Source organism: Falco biarmicus, chromosome 10 (genome assembly GCF_023638135.1).
Source record: "Falco biarmicus isolate bFalBia1 chromosome 10, bFalBia1.pri, whole genome shotgun sequence".
Taxonomy (NCBI): Eukaryota; Metazoa; Chordata; class Aves; order Falconiformes; family Falconidae; genus Falco; species Falco biarmicus.
This window is the reverse complement of record NC_079297.1, coordinates 35312648-35326251: the sequence shown is the minus strand read 5'-3', so window position 1 is coordinate 35326251 and position 13604 is coordinate 35312648. Positions and strand designations below refer to the sequence as shown.

Below are 13604 nucleotides of genomic sequence, written 5' to 3'. Positions count from 1 at the left end.
AGAAAGGGACTACATTACCATGATCTGCATTTAGATGAGAAGGAGACACCAGGAGCATAAGTTTCACCTTCATAGGTACAGTGGCATTGCTCACGGGGAATGCAGCCAGCACCATTAATGTCATCAAATACCATTCCTAGGGAAAGAAATGGTCTGTTACTCATTCTGTGCATGGCAGAACCTGCTTTTGTACATATATCTGGCAGATGCCTGAAAGCATGTTCCTTTTCTTCTCTGTAACACAGAAAATTAATAGAAAGTACTTTAAAATAATAGGATGCAAGTTTTGTAGGGATTGAAGGGCTATATTCCTTTAAAGCCTATCTAAAATCTTAGGGTGATCAAAAGAGCTCTAGGGAAATACCTGTCTGTTATGGACTTCATTAGAATGGAAGTAGAATTAACATTAATAGATAATGAGTTGGAATAGATTAACTGTTTGTAAGACTGCACAGGGACATGTTTGTACAGTAAATATTTTTATACCCAAAGGCAGAAGATTATCTGAGAGAAGTCAATGATATTAGAGAAACAAGTGATAGTGAATTCTGTGAGATGTCATGGAGGATGGGCAGAAGTGCTGCAAGGGGTGAAGGTCCTACCATGCAGTCACTCGCAACAGCAACAGTTCTCAGCCCCAGAAGCAAGTGTGCACAAGAACATATTCGCATTGTTTGTCTTGTACTGATACTCAGTTCTCATGCATAATTCTCTGAAGCACCAGATTTTACCCACAGCCTAGTGCTCTCTCAGGTCCTTGTTTAGACACGCAGTACTGGACAGGGAGGGTTGTGTAAACTGGGGAACCAGACACATTTTTGCTAACACCAGACTTGTTATTGTGGGCAAAATGTGGTTAAACATTATGTACTTTGCTGGAACTGGATATGGATGCTGGGAATAGAATACTTCCCTTTATTGTTAGGAGCAAAGTATCTTATTCTCAGTTCAGTCATTATGTACATATCTCAGGCATGTTTGTTGTTTAAAAGGGCATTTTTAGTAATCTGAATAGAAATGGTGGATACTTCGATGATAATAACAGTGACAATGTGAGGAGAACGATACAGTGCAGGAAAGTTATTCCATGTATACAGGTGAGTGTTGTAGAGGGTTTGGGTATGAGAAAAGGGCAGGAAACAAGCTTGCCTGGAGGGCAGACGCAGCCGTCTGTACAATGATCTTCGCAAAGTGCAGATCGTTCTGGGTTGCTGCATGTGTCAGAGCAGGGGGAGCCACACTCCTTGTATTGCATGTTGAAAGGACATGATTTTGCTGAAAGCAGAAAGAGTGTTATAATGCTGACTTTTTCTTTGACATGTTGAGAAAACAGTATTTGCAATTTAGGATGCTTTCTGTCAAGATATAATGGGGGAATCCTGATCCAGGTGGAGGCTACAACACGTTCTATATATATCAAAACTGCTTAGTAATGTGAAATCCTCTAAACTTCCATATTCCTAAAGTCTTGAGTATGCTCAGGTTAGAACTGTAATTTCATGAAAATGACATGCACCTTTAAACAGCTGTCTTCTTCAGGAAAAAAAAATTCATTTACTTGAAGTTTATTAGATATGGGTAGTAAGCACAGATGAAGGTCCCTTCCCAAGATACTTACGACACAGTTCTGAGGTTCTCCAGTTCAGAGGCTGTCCACCTGCATGAGCACACTGCCGGGAGTATTCAGCAAAGGTGTTGCACATGCAGAAGTCAGCCATAGAGCTATCACAGTGGCATAGGTCTTGTATGCAAGTTTCAATGTAGTCCTGAACACTCACAAGTGCATTACAGCTTGTAAAGGCTTCACTGGTTAACACTGTCTCACAGATAGAAGCCTAGGAGGGAAAATAAAGAATGTAAAACAGGTGTTTAGAAAATATGAAACTAATTATTTAAGGCATGTAGCAGAACAAACCAAAGGTCCACCTGGTCCCAAAACTGTCCAACGGTAGCCATATGCAGATGTTTAAGGCAAAGTATAACAATAGGGCAAGTACATGTGGAACTCCTTTGATTACCTCCCATATCCCTCTATATCTTGAGTTACTTTCAGCTCCGGTGACTTCCCAAGCATTATACAGTTTCTTTATATTGACATCCTCAGTGAATTTCTTTTTCATGAAAATACCCAGTCTTCTCTTGGAAGGGGAATGCAACTTTCTAGCATTCACTTTAGCGAAGAATAAGAAAAAAATCTAGAAAAAACCTTTTCCAGACCTATAGTTCAGTCATATTTGTGCTATATTTTTTCCAATTCTAACTTTTCTCCAAAGAGAGGGATAATGTAATTTATATTAGAAAAATAATTTTGAGAGAGAGGTTCTTACAAATTCAGCTGAGCAGTTCACTGTAACACCAGGAGAAATAGGATCAGCACACTGCTCTGTGGGTCCATCCATCTTCTGCCTGTTCCCAAACTGTATGGGTGTCAGTTTTGTCTCTGTGAAAAGCAGTCCAAATATTAGAATAAAATTTACTGGTTTACTGGCTTTTGCACAGAGATATTTTCTTTTGTGACACTTCCTGCTATGACATGAACAGTGATTATCACTCTAATATGAAAGGCAAAAGGAGATGGGGAATGTATACAAGGAACTGGATCCTAACTATTGGAAATGCATAGATAGTTGCATGTGGCACATCTTAAAAGATCTAACAGCGATGGAAGCAGCCTAATACACCTCAAAGCCTACTCTATACATAACTGACATCATAGAAATACATGAAGAAGTATCACTAGTTTTGCAGTTAATACAACCCACAACCCACGTTACAGTATACTGCTAAAGAAAGAAAAACAAAGCGCCAATACTTAATAATAATGCTTTTTATTACTTACTCTCTGAAATAAATTCATTGCTGATTGGAATTCCATTGAAGTCCCCACAAAGTCCGCAAGTTTGATTGGCGTATTTCGTATCTAGTTCCACCTAAAAGAAATGAGGAAAGGGAGCTTAGGTTCATAGTAATGTCAGCCTTGACGGTTAGGGACACAGCCTAGATCGATATTGCTTATGTACTTAGAATTTGGCGTATGTATGCTGTGCAGAGTGAGTCATGTGGTAACAAGGTAGGCACCATTGCCAAGGTCAGTGACCAGCAAGAAAAACTTGGTCTTATTCTACTGCATTGCCAGGTCTGGGATCTGACGAGTACACTGTGAGGTGGGAACGTGGTAACTGGGGCTTTATTGATCCTGAGCTGAGCTTGGGGGAAAAAAAAGGGAAATCGAGGAAAGACTGGAAGACAGAACAATACGCTAAAAATGGACACAAATCCAAATGTAACTAACGCCTGCTGGCTGGTTAAGACTGCAAAGATGTAAACAGACTAATTTCAAAATCCACCTTTCTGCCATGTTTTGAATGTTTTCTTACCAGGAGGGCGTCCTCTTCATTCCAAAGGAAGGTCAGTCCTAACTTGGCAGACACTTTCAGATAGCTGTTACTTCTCTCTATCAAGACTCCCATATGGCTGTAGGGCATCTGAACCCTGGAGAAAGATCACTTAATTCAGTGGGGGTAGGGACAGAATATCCATTGAACAGCCACACTGATATCCTTTCTCATTCTCTTTGAGAAGCATCAGCATGCATAGGTGGGGAAATTAGAGCAGTAACTAAATACAGCCAGCACAAGGTGATAACATTTTGGCTGTTCCCTATGCAATTGCTTCTTGTGCAAATAGAATGACCTTGCTTTCCCTGCTGTTCCTTTTGGCTCTATCTGTTAATGGTGTTTTACCAGGTAAATTCTTTTAGGTAAAAATTTTTACTAGGTAAAATGTTGGCATGTGTCTTTGGTTGTGTTGTTCAAAAAAGTGCTGGGAGGTTCTGTTTTGCAGGCAGTATGCTTCAGGATATTGCTATTTACTCCTTCAAGCCCTTGATAATAAAGGGATAGACTCTTCAGGCTTTCTGTGAGATGACTGCCATTCACAAAGGTGTACCCAAGATAACCTTTAGACTAGTTCACTGTACTTAGCTGTTATAATACACAACTCACTATGGGATAACTACTCAAATATTTACCCAGCCTTTTGGATGGGTTTCACACCCTATGCCAAAGTCAGTGCTACTGTTGCTACATAGAGAGCTGGTTTCCAGACCAGCTCGTTTTAAATGAACGCAGGTACAAGCTGCAGTCACTGCTTAACTGCTTACTGTTCAGTGCAAGGACAAAAGCTGTCAAAAATTCCTCTCAAGAATCCTGTTCTGGTAAAATTAACGGAGAGCCAAAACTTAAAGGGTGTAAAAACCTAACATTTTGACTGAATCCAGGTTACAGACTCAATTGTATATTTACATGCATGATTGTAACAGTGGGGCAGCATCTGGGATTTAGCTGGTCTGAACAAGATAGGCATGGGTAACCTGCAGAAATGGCACTTAGCTCACTGTCAGGCCCTCTTATTTTTGTTGATACTTCAGGAAGGACCTGAGCCCTCCAGCTGCTTGGGAGCAATGTGAGATTAGGTGGAGGAAAGGGATGCTTGCTCCAAGAGCCCACTGGGAGCGAGAGAAGTGAAGGCAGTTTCAAGTTATGAACATACGGTTTGTCATCAAGCAGGACAGAGCCACGGGTCAGTTCAATCACTACTCCTTCCAGCTTCATGATTACATGAGTGATCACGGTAGCGTTTTCCATCATTGTACGCCTGATCTGGATGTTGAAATCCTCATAGGGAGATTTGCAGTTGGATGTAAAGATGTAATTGCAGACCCCAGGGAAGTAAAAGATGTCCCCATCAAAGGTTTTGAAGTGGAAGTTACCCCAGGTGCTGCACACACGGCCATTGTGAGAGGGGTTGCCAGCTGTGGGTTCAAAATAAGTAGTAAGAATTTTCTGTAATTTGCTGTAGATACGCTCCCTTCAGTTGCTTTTCCCCTTCTATTTCTTTCACTAGCTGCTGTCCAAGAAGCCAATCTTCTGTTTTCCTTCTTGTCAGGCTATTTGTTTATGGATCTGTTCTTTACTTAGTTCAGTTATCTTTTGTGTTTGATCTGTTTTGCATAGGGATATAGGGTCTAAGGCTGGAAGAGACCTCCCACGTCGCTATGTCCAATGCCCTGGTTCTGCGGAAAGCTACATTCTATATAAAACTTTTTCTAAATGTATGAAGTCCTAAAGTTTCACTATAAAACAGTTTAAGCTTAGTTTAAAACTAGCGGGTACTTCTATTAGGGAAGGCCACTTATAGGCGCATCCTTTGAACGTCTGGATTACCAGCATCTTCCAAAATACATTCCTGCCTTATGTATGCCTGGTTGTTCTTGTGCCAGTATTACACTTCACCTTGAAGGGGTCCCACCTCCCAGCTACTCCCCCCACTCACTGCAGAAATCATTTATCTGTTTTCAGCCTCCATTTCCTTACAAGCAGGCTCTCTGTCTCCCTGGTTATCCTCATAGTCCCTCTCTGCACCTCTTCCAGATTTACACTCATCCTGCTTGACCACGACTAGTCAGAATTGTACCCTATACCCCAGATAAGGTGTCTCACCAGTGCTTTGAACACACTGATATTTCCCTCTCTTTACTGGAAATATTGTGCAAGATTTATCCCGGTATTTTTATATATATATATACATATATAAAAATTTTAAACCTTCTTTTTTTTTTTTTTTTTTTTTTTACGGTTGTATCGTATTAACGAAATGCAGGCTGAGTACTGGAGTCACATTTAGATTATCCTTGTTACCTGACAAACTGACTGCTTTTCTTGTTCATTTTTTGTTTTATGCTGCTGAAGGATCTTATACAATTTATTAATCAGTCATTCCATGCTCTTGATCAACAAGAATACAGATATCTGAGCCATGACATTTGTTTAACTTACCCTTTAGCTTCAGTGTGTTTTGAAAAGCTGGAATGATTGTCAGTTCTTGGGATTTCGAAGCCGGTGAAAAATCTAAGGAGGAAAAAAAGATCAAGTTTAATCTTATTAGAAGTCCTAAAAAATGGATAGAGATTGCCTAGTTTCTTTAGTGATTAACATTTCCTACTACTAATTACACTCTAAGGGGAAGTTTCCACAATGTTTTGTTGCTGGTTTTTACACAGGGCTTTGTGTTCTGTCTTTCTATATATTTTACTACCAGCCAAATCCCAAAGACCACGCTCTTTGGCTGTAGTACGTCCTCCCGTTATTTGTTCAAGACTCCCATCTGATACTGGCCCTGATATTCTGAAGTGAAAAGCAGCAACCTGCTCCTTGGAGCACAGTGTTGTAATAGTGATGCAGAAAAACCACTGCTAATGTCTGTCTGAAACTCGGCCTCTCAGTGCACTTAGCAGAAGTTACTGAGCAGAAAGTTACTGAGGAATATTAGAAGCTGAAGATGAGAAAGAGGAGCTGGGTTTTTTTCTGAAGTTCATGTCTTTCTTTGTGCTGAGATATGCAATTCTGCACAACCAACTCTTTAGGGGATTTTTTTTTTTAAAACAGTTTAAATTCTGTGAAACTTTAATCATGTGCTTTTCATACAAAGACTTCTTATTGGTAGTATCCCGCCCTAAATTTTCCATGTCCAAATCCAATGTTTTCTCTTTGGATCCAGCAGTGAAAGAGATAGAATACTTAGAGAACAGGCAATGTGATTTTTTTTTTGTCATGAGAGTCTGAGGAATTTAACAGTTTCACATTTGAAAGTACCAAAATCATAGAATTGGATGAATTCCAAACTGTAGATTGTGCAATATTAGCCACTGACTTCTGCATTTAGACCAAAAAAAATCACTAAGACATTTATGTGTTTTAGAAAGACAATCTCATTTAGTCTTGATGTAAGGATTTTAAGGAAAAACACACATATTACCTTGCCTGACAATCTATTCCAATAATTCAATGCACTTAATAGTAAGTTGTGGTACACTTCCAGTTTGGGTTTATCATTATTTTGATTGCCATCTAATGACCTCACAAATTACAGATTGTAAGGCAGGCTTCATGATTAATTGTTTCAGCCTATTAGTCATCACTAATATATCAGTCAGTGTTGTATCCTTCCGCTCTTATTTTGCTGTGTACGGTTATGGTGTTTGCTCTGTACGGTTATGTGTCGTGCATGAACTTGTAGTGCCTAATTTTTCTAGTGTTTAAGGTAGTTAAGGTTTTCTTACTCTCTCATGAGTGAAGCAGTCATCTTGACACAACATAAAAAATGTATCTTTTATTACCTGCTATCAAGTGCCTTAGTGATATGTATGTATACACACACCTCTTCTGAAAATACACTTTTAGATAGAAGGTATGTACCTTTCATGAAGTTAAAGATTAGATAACTGTATCATATCAGTAGACCAGATCCACTGGGCCAGATCTCAGAGGAAGTTGTCCAGTTTAGAGCAGTCAGAGATTGGCTGGGAACTGGATATACAGTTCAGAGGATTTCTCTGTCCTTTTTTTTGAGGGGGAGTGAGGGGTGGGGTGGGGCGTTCTACCTGGGAATAAGGCTGTAGTAATCTTATTATTTATCAAGTGAATTTGGGACAAAATCTTAGAAATAGATCATCATCATAAAAATACTTACTTTTTTGTCGCTGCAGGAGGGCTTCAGAAACATAGTCTGATTCTGTTTGATGTTCATCGTCCTGGGCTTGAACTGCAGAAGAGTGGAGGAAAATGTTAATGCCTAACTTTCTTGAGTTCCCTCATAATTTCTCAATTATATCTGTTTAAAAATGCAACAGTCAGTATATCAAAAACCAGCAAAGCTATATTCATGTACAGGAGGTCAGATTTGCATCAGGACCTGTGCTACATGCAACCATGATGGCTGTGCACCACTCCTTCAACTTTTTTTTTTTTCCTCATAAATTGCTGCAGGGAAGCCATCAAAAACATTCCGTGATAATTTGAGCAGATCCTTATTCTATGTACTTTTGTCACGGTACCCCTGGATGTCCTTATAAACTTTTCAGAAAAAGACTTCATTTTCTTAGTTTTAATGATCACTGTGTACTTTAAGCATCAGTAAAACCCTTTGTCTAGCCTGAGGGCTTTAAAAACAGGTCTCTTTTGTAAAGGAAGAAATATTTTTAGAATTAGAGGACTGATTTCTGTCCTCTCTTACTGAAAGCCAAAGTTACTCTGTATTTTACAGTTTGAAGCACTTTTTTTAATAAGTAGCAGAAGGAAAATAAATGCACAACCCACACGGAAAGAAATAGTTCTTTCCAATAGATACATTTGTGACTGATGACTTTGCCCCAAAGTAAATTTTTTTTGTTTCCAGCAAAGAAATAATTTTTCATTCCATTCCACTGCAGCATCAGAATAGGAACACACACAACACCTGCAGGGGCCAGAGGGGCTTTTAATGCACCGCTTAGTGAGAGCTCATCAGAGGGCAGGTTGCAGGGGAAGTTGTGCTGGCCAGAGAAAACCGAAAAGGCAGGCAAACCCTCCGCTGCATCCCACAAGGAGAGCAGTGGTGGGGAGCACCACTAGAGGGGCTGAGGCTGAAATCAGAGCTGTAGGTTGCTCCCAAGTCCCTTCCTTTTTGCACCAGCTGAGGGGCTGCAGCTGGTGCTGGAAGGACACATCATGCCTGTTTTTAAGCTATGAACCATTCAATACTCCTGGGCTCCTCTTCCCCACTACCTAGCCTCAGAGAGATGTTTGCTTCTCTCTCTGTGCACTGCATGGCTCCAACTCTCTGCTTCATGCCATATGCATTGCAGACTCCTGTTTCCATTGCATGGCGCAGTAATGCTACAGCTAGTGTTTTGATGTCAAAGAATAGCCCATCAAAAGCACTTTTTAACTTAAGTTAATGTGGAGTTATCTGGAAGTAGGAAAAAATAATACAATAGGATCTGCATCTGAAACCAAAAATGCACTAAAACTAACATTGTCGTTATCTTAAACTTTAAAAGAAATTAATAGGTGAAGTATATGTAAAAAAGATCTTCACTCATGTGCAAGTATTAAGTGACCTCCTAGAATACTTAAGGCAACTCCATTTGTTTTGACCCCATCAGAAACCAGCCCTGTGCTCCAAGCATTTATGCAATCAAATGTGTAAAAATAGATGAATTTCCAAAATCCGTTGTCCATTATTTTTCAAACAAAATCCTTCCTTTTTTCAATATTGTATCAGCAGCTGATAAAACAAACAAGATCTTTACCAATGCATACAGACAGACTCCACTGATTTGTTAGTGCCTAAAGCCACTTTTGCACCTTTTGGATTGTGTATTTAGAAATGCTGTACCACCATGAAGTGGACATCAAAAGCTAAACATGAATCTTGAGGCATTTTGGTAGAAATGTAATTTCCAGCTGAGTTTCACTGAATTCAATGGAGCCATTCCAGATTTTGACTGAAGAAAATACGATGAGAGCATGGAATACAGTATCATTTTTCAAAGCAGTTAATTTCCTCTTCTTAGGAAGGGAAGTATTTGTAACAGAAAAATTTTGCATAAAGGTGATAGGTTCATTAGCTTCACAAAGCCAAGAAAAAAAATATTTCAGACTCCAAAGCAAGTTATAAATTCTTTAGAGCAGTAAAAACAGCAAGCAAGTGAATCTTCCTACCTTTGATCTGTATGAAGGCAAGTGCTAATACCAATATCCATAGTGGTATTCGTGTCCCACCACCTGTGCCCATCTTCTGGAAGTCCGGTAGAAACTACCGAACAACCTGCCTCTGAGGAAATACCTGTTTGCTCCGGAGACTTATATAGTGAGGGAGTAGGTTTTGGCTCAGTTCCCAGATTGTTTCACAAGGTTCTTAAAAGGTGGGGCTTCAGACATTTTAGTTTTCCTTTACAGGTGCACAGGTAAATAGAGGATGCTCTGACTTTTTCTCAGGTATTTGCACTCTAGGAGGAGTCTTCTTTCTGCAGATCTTTTTGATTAAATGTCAAGCAGTGAGCAGGAATAATTTTTGCTTAGGCTTAGTCTTCCCAAATTGTTGTATATTATAGGATAAATACAATTTAAGGGACTTCTGAGTGACTTTTGAGCAGGAACTTGGAATGGATTACCTCACTATTTTTAATTTTCCTCCTTATGATAAATGATGGCAACTTAACTTCTCAAAAAACCTAAGGAAGTTCTGTCTGACAGATTTTTTAAAATGAGTTTCTATCTCTCTATGTAGCTACTTTGCCTGTGAAAAAGGAATAATCAAATGCCATCTGAGGTCAGCACAGGCCAGGCATGACACAGGACTATACAGTGAAAGTCCTCCAGCATTGCAGAGTCAGTAATAAGGACCTTTCCCTGAGGGATTCCACCTCTCACATGGGCAGTTTTAGTGCTATTTCAGCTGTTTCTCTTCTGAGTAAACGTGATTTCACCATAACAAATTAGACTGATTCTACCTACAATAAAAAAATTTAGATTTTCTTGCTGATTGCTCTTCCTAGACACTCAAAAAGACTGATTCATAAGAATCTCCTTTGAAATGTTCCTTATCTTAGGAACAATAAGAGAGTGAACAATGTTTTGTGAATATATTAATGTATTAATTTACAGCTATATTACTTTGGTGAATTAACCTTTTATAGTGTTTTACCCTGGGGTGTAGAGAAACACAGCCTTTCAGTAGAAGGATGGATCCCATAATCCCACATGAGATCAAACAGTTTCTGCAGAGAAGGTGGTACTGGGATGGTCTCCATATTCTCAGTCAAAATGATAAGACATAATGGGGCTTAAAACTGGGAATGAAGTTTAAGTTAGACATTGGGGAGAAATTTCCTTTTTTCAAGAGTGATGAAGTACTCAGATACGTTGCTTAAGAAGGCTGTCAAATTTCTATCACTGGTGGTTTTTAGGAACAGATTAGAAAAAGACCTACCTGAGAATGGTGTCAGTGTAAGTGCTGTTGATAGTGCCCTGTAGCAGGGGAACAGACTAAATGGCCATTTAAGATTCCTTCAAACATGATTTTCTATTATTTTTTTTCTGAAAAATAATATGTATTCCCTCTGTTGGAGCAGTTATATTTGAGGAAGTAATGTCAGCATTAAGACAAAAATAAAAGGCATATTTTTTTCCCCTAAGCAGTAAACAGAAGCAAAATAAGATGCTATCTTTCCTAAACACTGTAAAAGTACAACTAGTTATTAATATTTAAATAAAAGTGACATAACTAAATAAAACTGGAAGTGTTGAGGAAAATAATTGGTCAGCTTCAGTTGTGAGTTATACCTCTGGTAAGTTAATTGATGTATATGTCTGTAGAATTTACCTTAGTATTGCTTATGAGGAAAAGAAGATAGGTGCAAGATGCTTTTACATACAGAAATACATGCAGTGAAAATCTAAGGGCAATGGTATCACCTCTAACAGTTATTATCAAAGTTCCAGGATGAAGATCTAAAAAAAAAATAATTTTAAGAGAAAGAACTGGTGTGTGATTAATTATAAAATCGTATGGTAAACTCAACTGATAAGCTTATGAAGTGATTCTGTTGGTAAGAAGAAAAATATGCTTTATGAATCATTACATTGCTTATCACTGAAAAATCAGTTCAAATCACCAGCTGCTATTCTGTGGTCTCATATACACAGGTTAACATTTCCTGCATGTTCAGGGAAGTACTGAGACCTCTGAGATCCCAGTTTGGTCACTATGATGATGCCCTTTCTATGGTCATCACAAACTAGGTTGAAAACAGTTTCAGTTAAATTGCACCCCTTTGACTGAGCTTTAAGGCACCATCAAAAGTAGTTGCCTATGTTTGCATTTTTGCCTGAAAGTCTCAAACCTCTTGTATGTCATGAATCACATTATCTTTACACTCCTAAGTGGTTACTTCATTCATTAATCTTCTTGCCATGTTAACTTCCATTATCTTGTGCTGATTATTTCTGCAAATCATTATAAAATGTGTCAAAATATGATACTTGCAAAAATAATTTCCAAATATTTATGATAAGTTAATTTAGCAGTATTAATAATTATTCAAAGAAATAATTACTCTTCAAATTGTATTTCACCACTATTCACTCATTAGATTTACACACTTGACATGGAAGAATATTTTTCGAAGACTGGCTTGGAGCAACATGTCCAGGTTTGTGTAACTGTTTATGATCAAATACAGTTGACTGCATAAGCAGAAGTATTAATATATTTTGAAAATTGATTGCTGTAAGTTGTTGGTGTGTTGTTTTTTTTTAACAGAAAAGATAAAGGATTCTAACATTGTACTTGATCTGAAAAGGCTGACACTTCTTTCTTTCCTGAATCTGGTTCTTCATAAGAAAAAATGAGACCCTCATCTTACTTTCATACAGCCTCTCTTGTAGAATGCAGATAAAATGTCATAGCTAATTTGGTTAACTTTCAGGTGCAGTAACGATGGAAATCAGTGTCTCCACTTATATTTCTAAGAGACAGTATGATGGACTCATAGAGACATGCAGAAGGTGTCTAGTCCACCTAGTGCTCTATTGGAGTAGCTTCCTTTTGAGGGAAGAATGAAAACATTTGTAATTGAAAGAAATTCTGACATTTCCTCTGTGCCAGCACTACAATGCAAGTTAACAAGGACGTCTCTGCTGGGCTTTTCTCAGGCTGGTCATTTGTCCACTTCTGAGGCTGAGTTTAAGCTCCAGAATTAGTGCTGGGACATTAGGCTTTGCATTCAGCTGAAGTACCATTCTGATTGTCCCTAATTTTTGACCGGTGCAAATTCAAACCCGTTTTTTACCTGAAAGTTTCTCTGGAAAAGTGAGATAACTGATTAGTTTCTACTCAAAAGTTGTTCATTAACATTATAGGTGTTCTCTTAATTATATGAAGATGAACTACATTTCAAACAGTTGCAGTAGGTATTTTATAGTATGATACAGTATAGTCTATCAAAATAAAGCTATAGTTGAAGATATAATAGGGATACAACTCCTTTTGTGTCCTTTACTAGATCTTAGTCAAACATGGTGCTGTTGATCCATTCCTTTACTTCAAAATGCTTAGATGAAACTCATTGATTGAAAATCAAATCACATGAATACCTGAGATTTGAAACCCTATTTCATTAACATGAGTAGTTCTCCTGCTGTCTTCCAGTGTGTGCATTGTAGAGGGCCAAGCACATAATGCTTTGATGTCCCTTGCAGCCTCTGTGCTTTACTGTGAAGCATAGAATGTGTAATATGATTAGGATCTATTTCTGGGTTTGTTTCTATTATCTGTTCATTTCAAAGGTTGCAGTGTCATTTAGAAAGCCCCCAGAATAGCTTAATAAGCTAAATCAGTCACTGGAAACTATCTAGCTGCAACATAAGAGGCTAGTTTACACCAATATGACTAGGAAGTAGAATATATTGAGTATAGTATCTCTCATTTTACTTATTGGTTTTCTTTTGGGAAGAAATTCAGTCACAGAACATCTTAGAGTTCTGTACTAAGATATTCCACCTATGCAAAGTTGGTAAAGAGACCTCATCTTACAAGTTCTGCATGTCAATGGTACCTATGCTCTTATAGGTGAGAACTGGGTCAAATGGACAACAGTATTAGTATTGCACAATAGTGTGAGATTACCACAAGTTTCCAGAGCAATCCTGCACTGGTATGAGGAGTTTTCCCTGTAATCAAACATTCAGCAGCTGAACAGCATTATTTTAGCCCATGCCTGC

At 38.4% G+C, this 13604-nt stretch overlaps 1 protein-coding gene across 1 annotated transcript in view; it reads right to left on the bottom strand.

Moving 5' to 3' along the window:
- MUC5AC (mucin 5AC, oligomeric mucus/gel-forming) overlaps nt 1-8697 on the bottom strand; it is a 49360-nt gene extending 40663 nt beyond the window's left edge. The window contains exons 1-10 of the mRNA XM_056354524.1: nt 8604-8697; nt 7531-7602; nt 5838-5909; nt 4552-4813; nt 3378-3492; nt 2840-2930; nt 2328-2440; nt 1619-1835; nt 1150-1275; nt 19-136 (exon numbers count right to left, since the gene is read on the bottom strand). Of these exons, the coding sequence (XP_056210499.1) occupies nt 19-136; nt 1150-1275; nt 1619-1835; nt 2328-2440; nt 2840-2930; nt 3378-3492; nt 4552-4813; nt 5838-5909; nt 7531-7602; nt 8604-8697 (1280 nt within the window). The remainder of the gene's footprint in view (nt 1-18; nt 137-1149; nt 1276-1618; nt 1836-2327; nt 2441-2839; nt 2931-3377; nt 3493-4551; nt 4814-5837; nt 5910-7530; nt 7603-8603) is intronic.
- Between the last annotated feature and the right edge of the window lie 4907 nt (nt 8698-13604).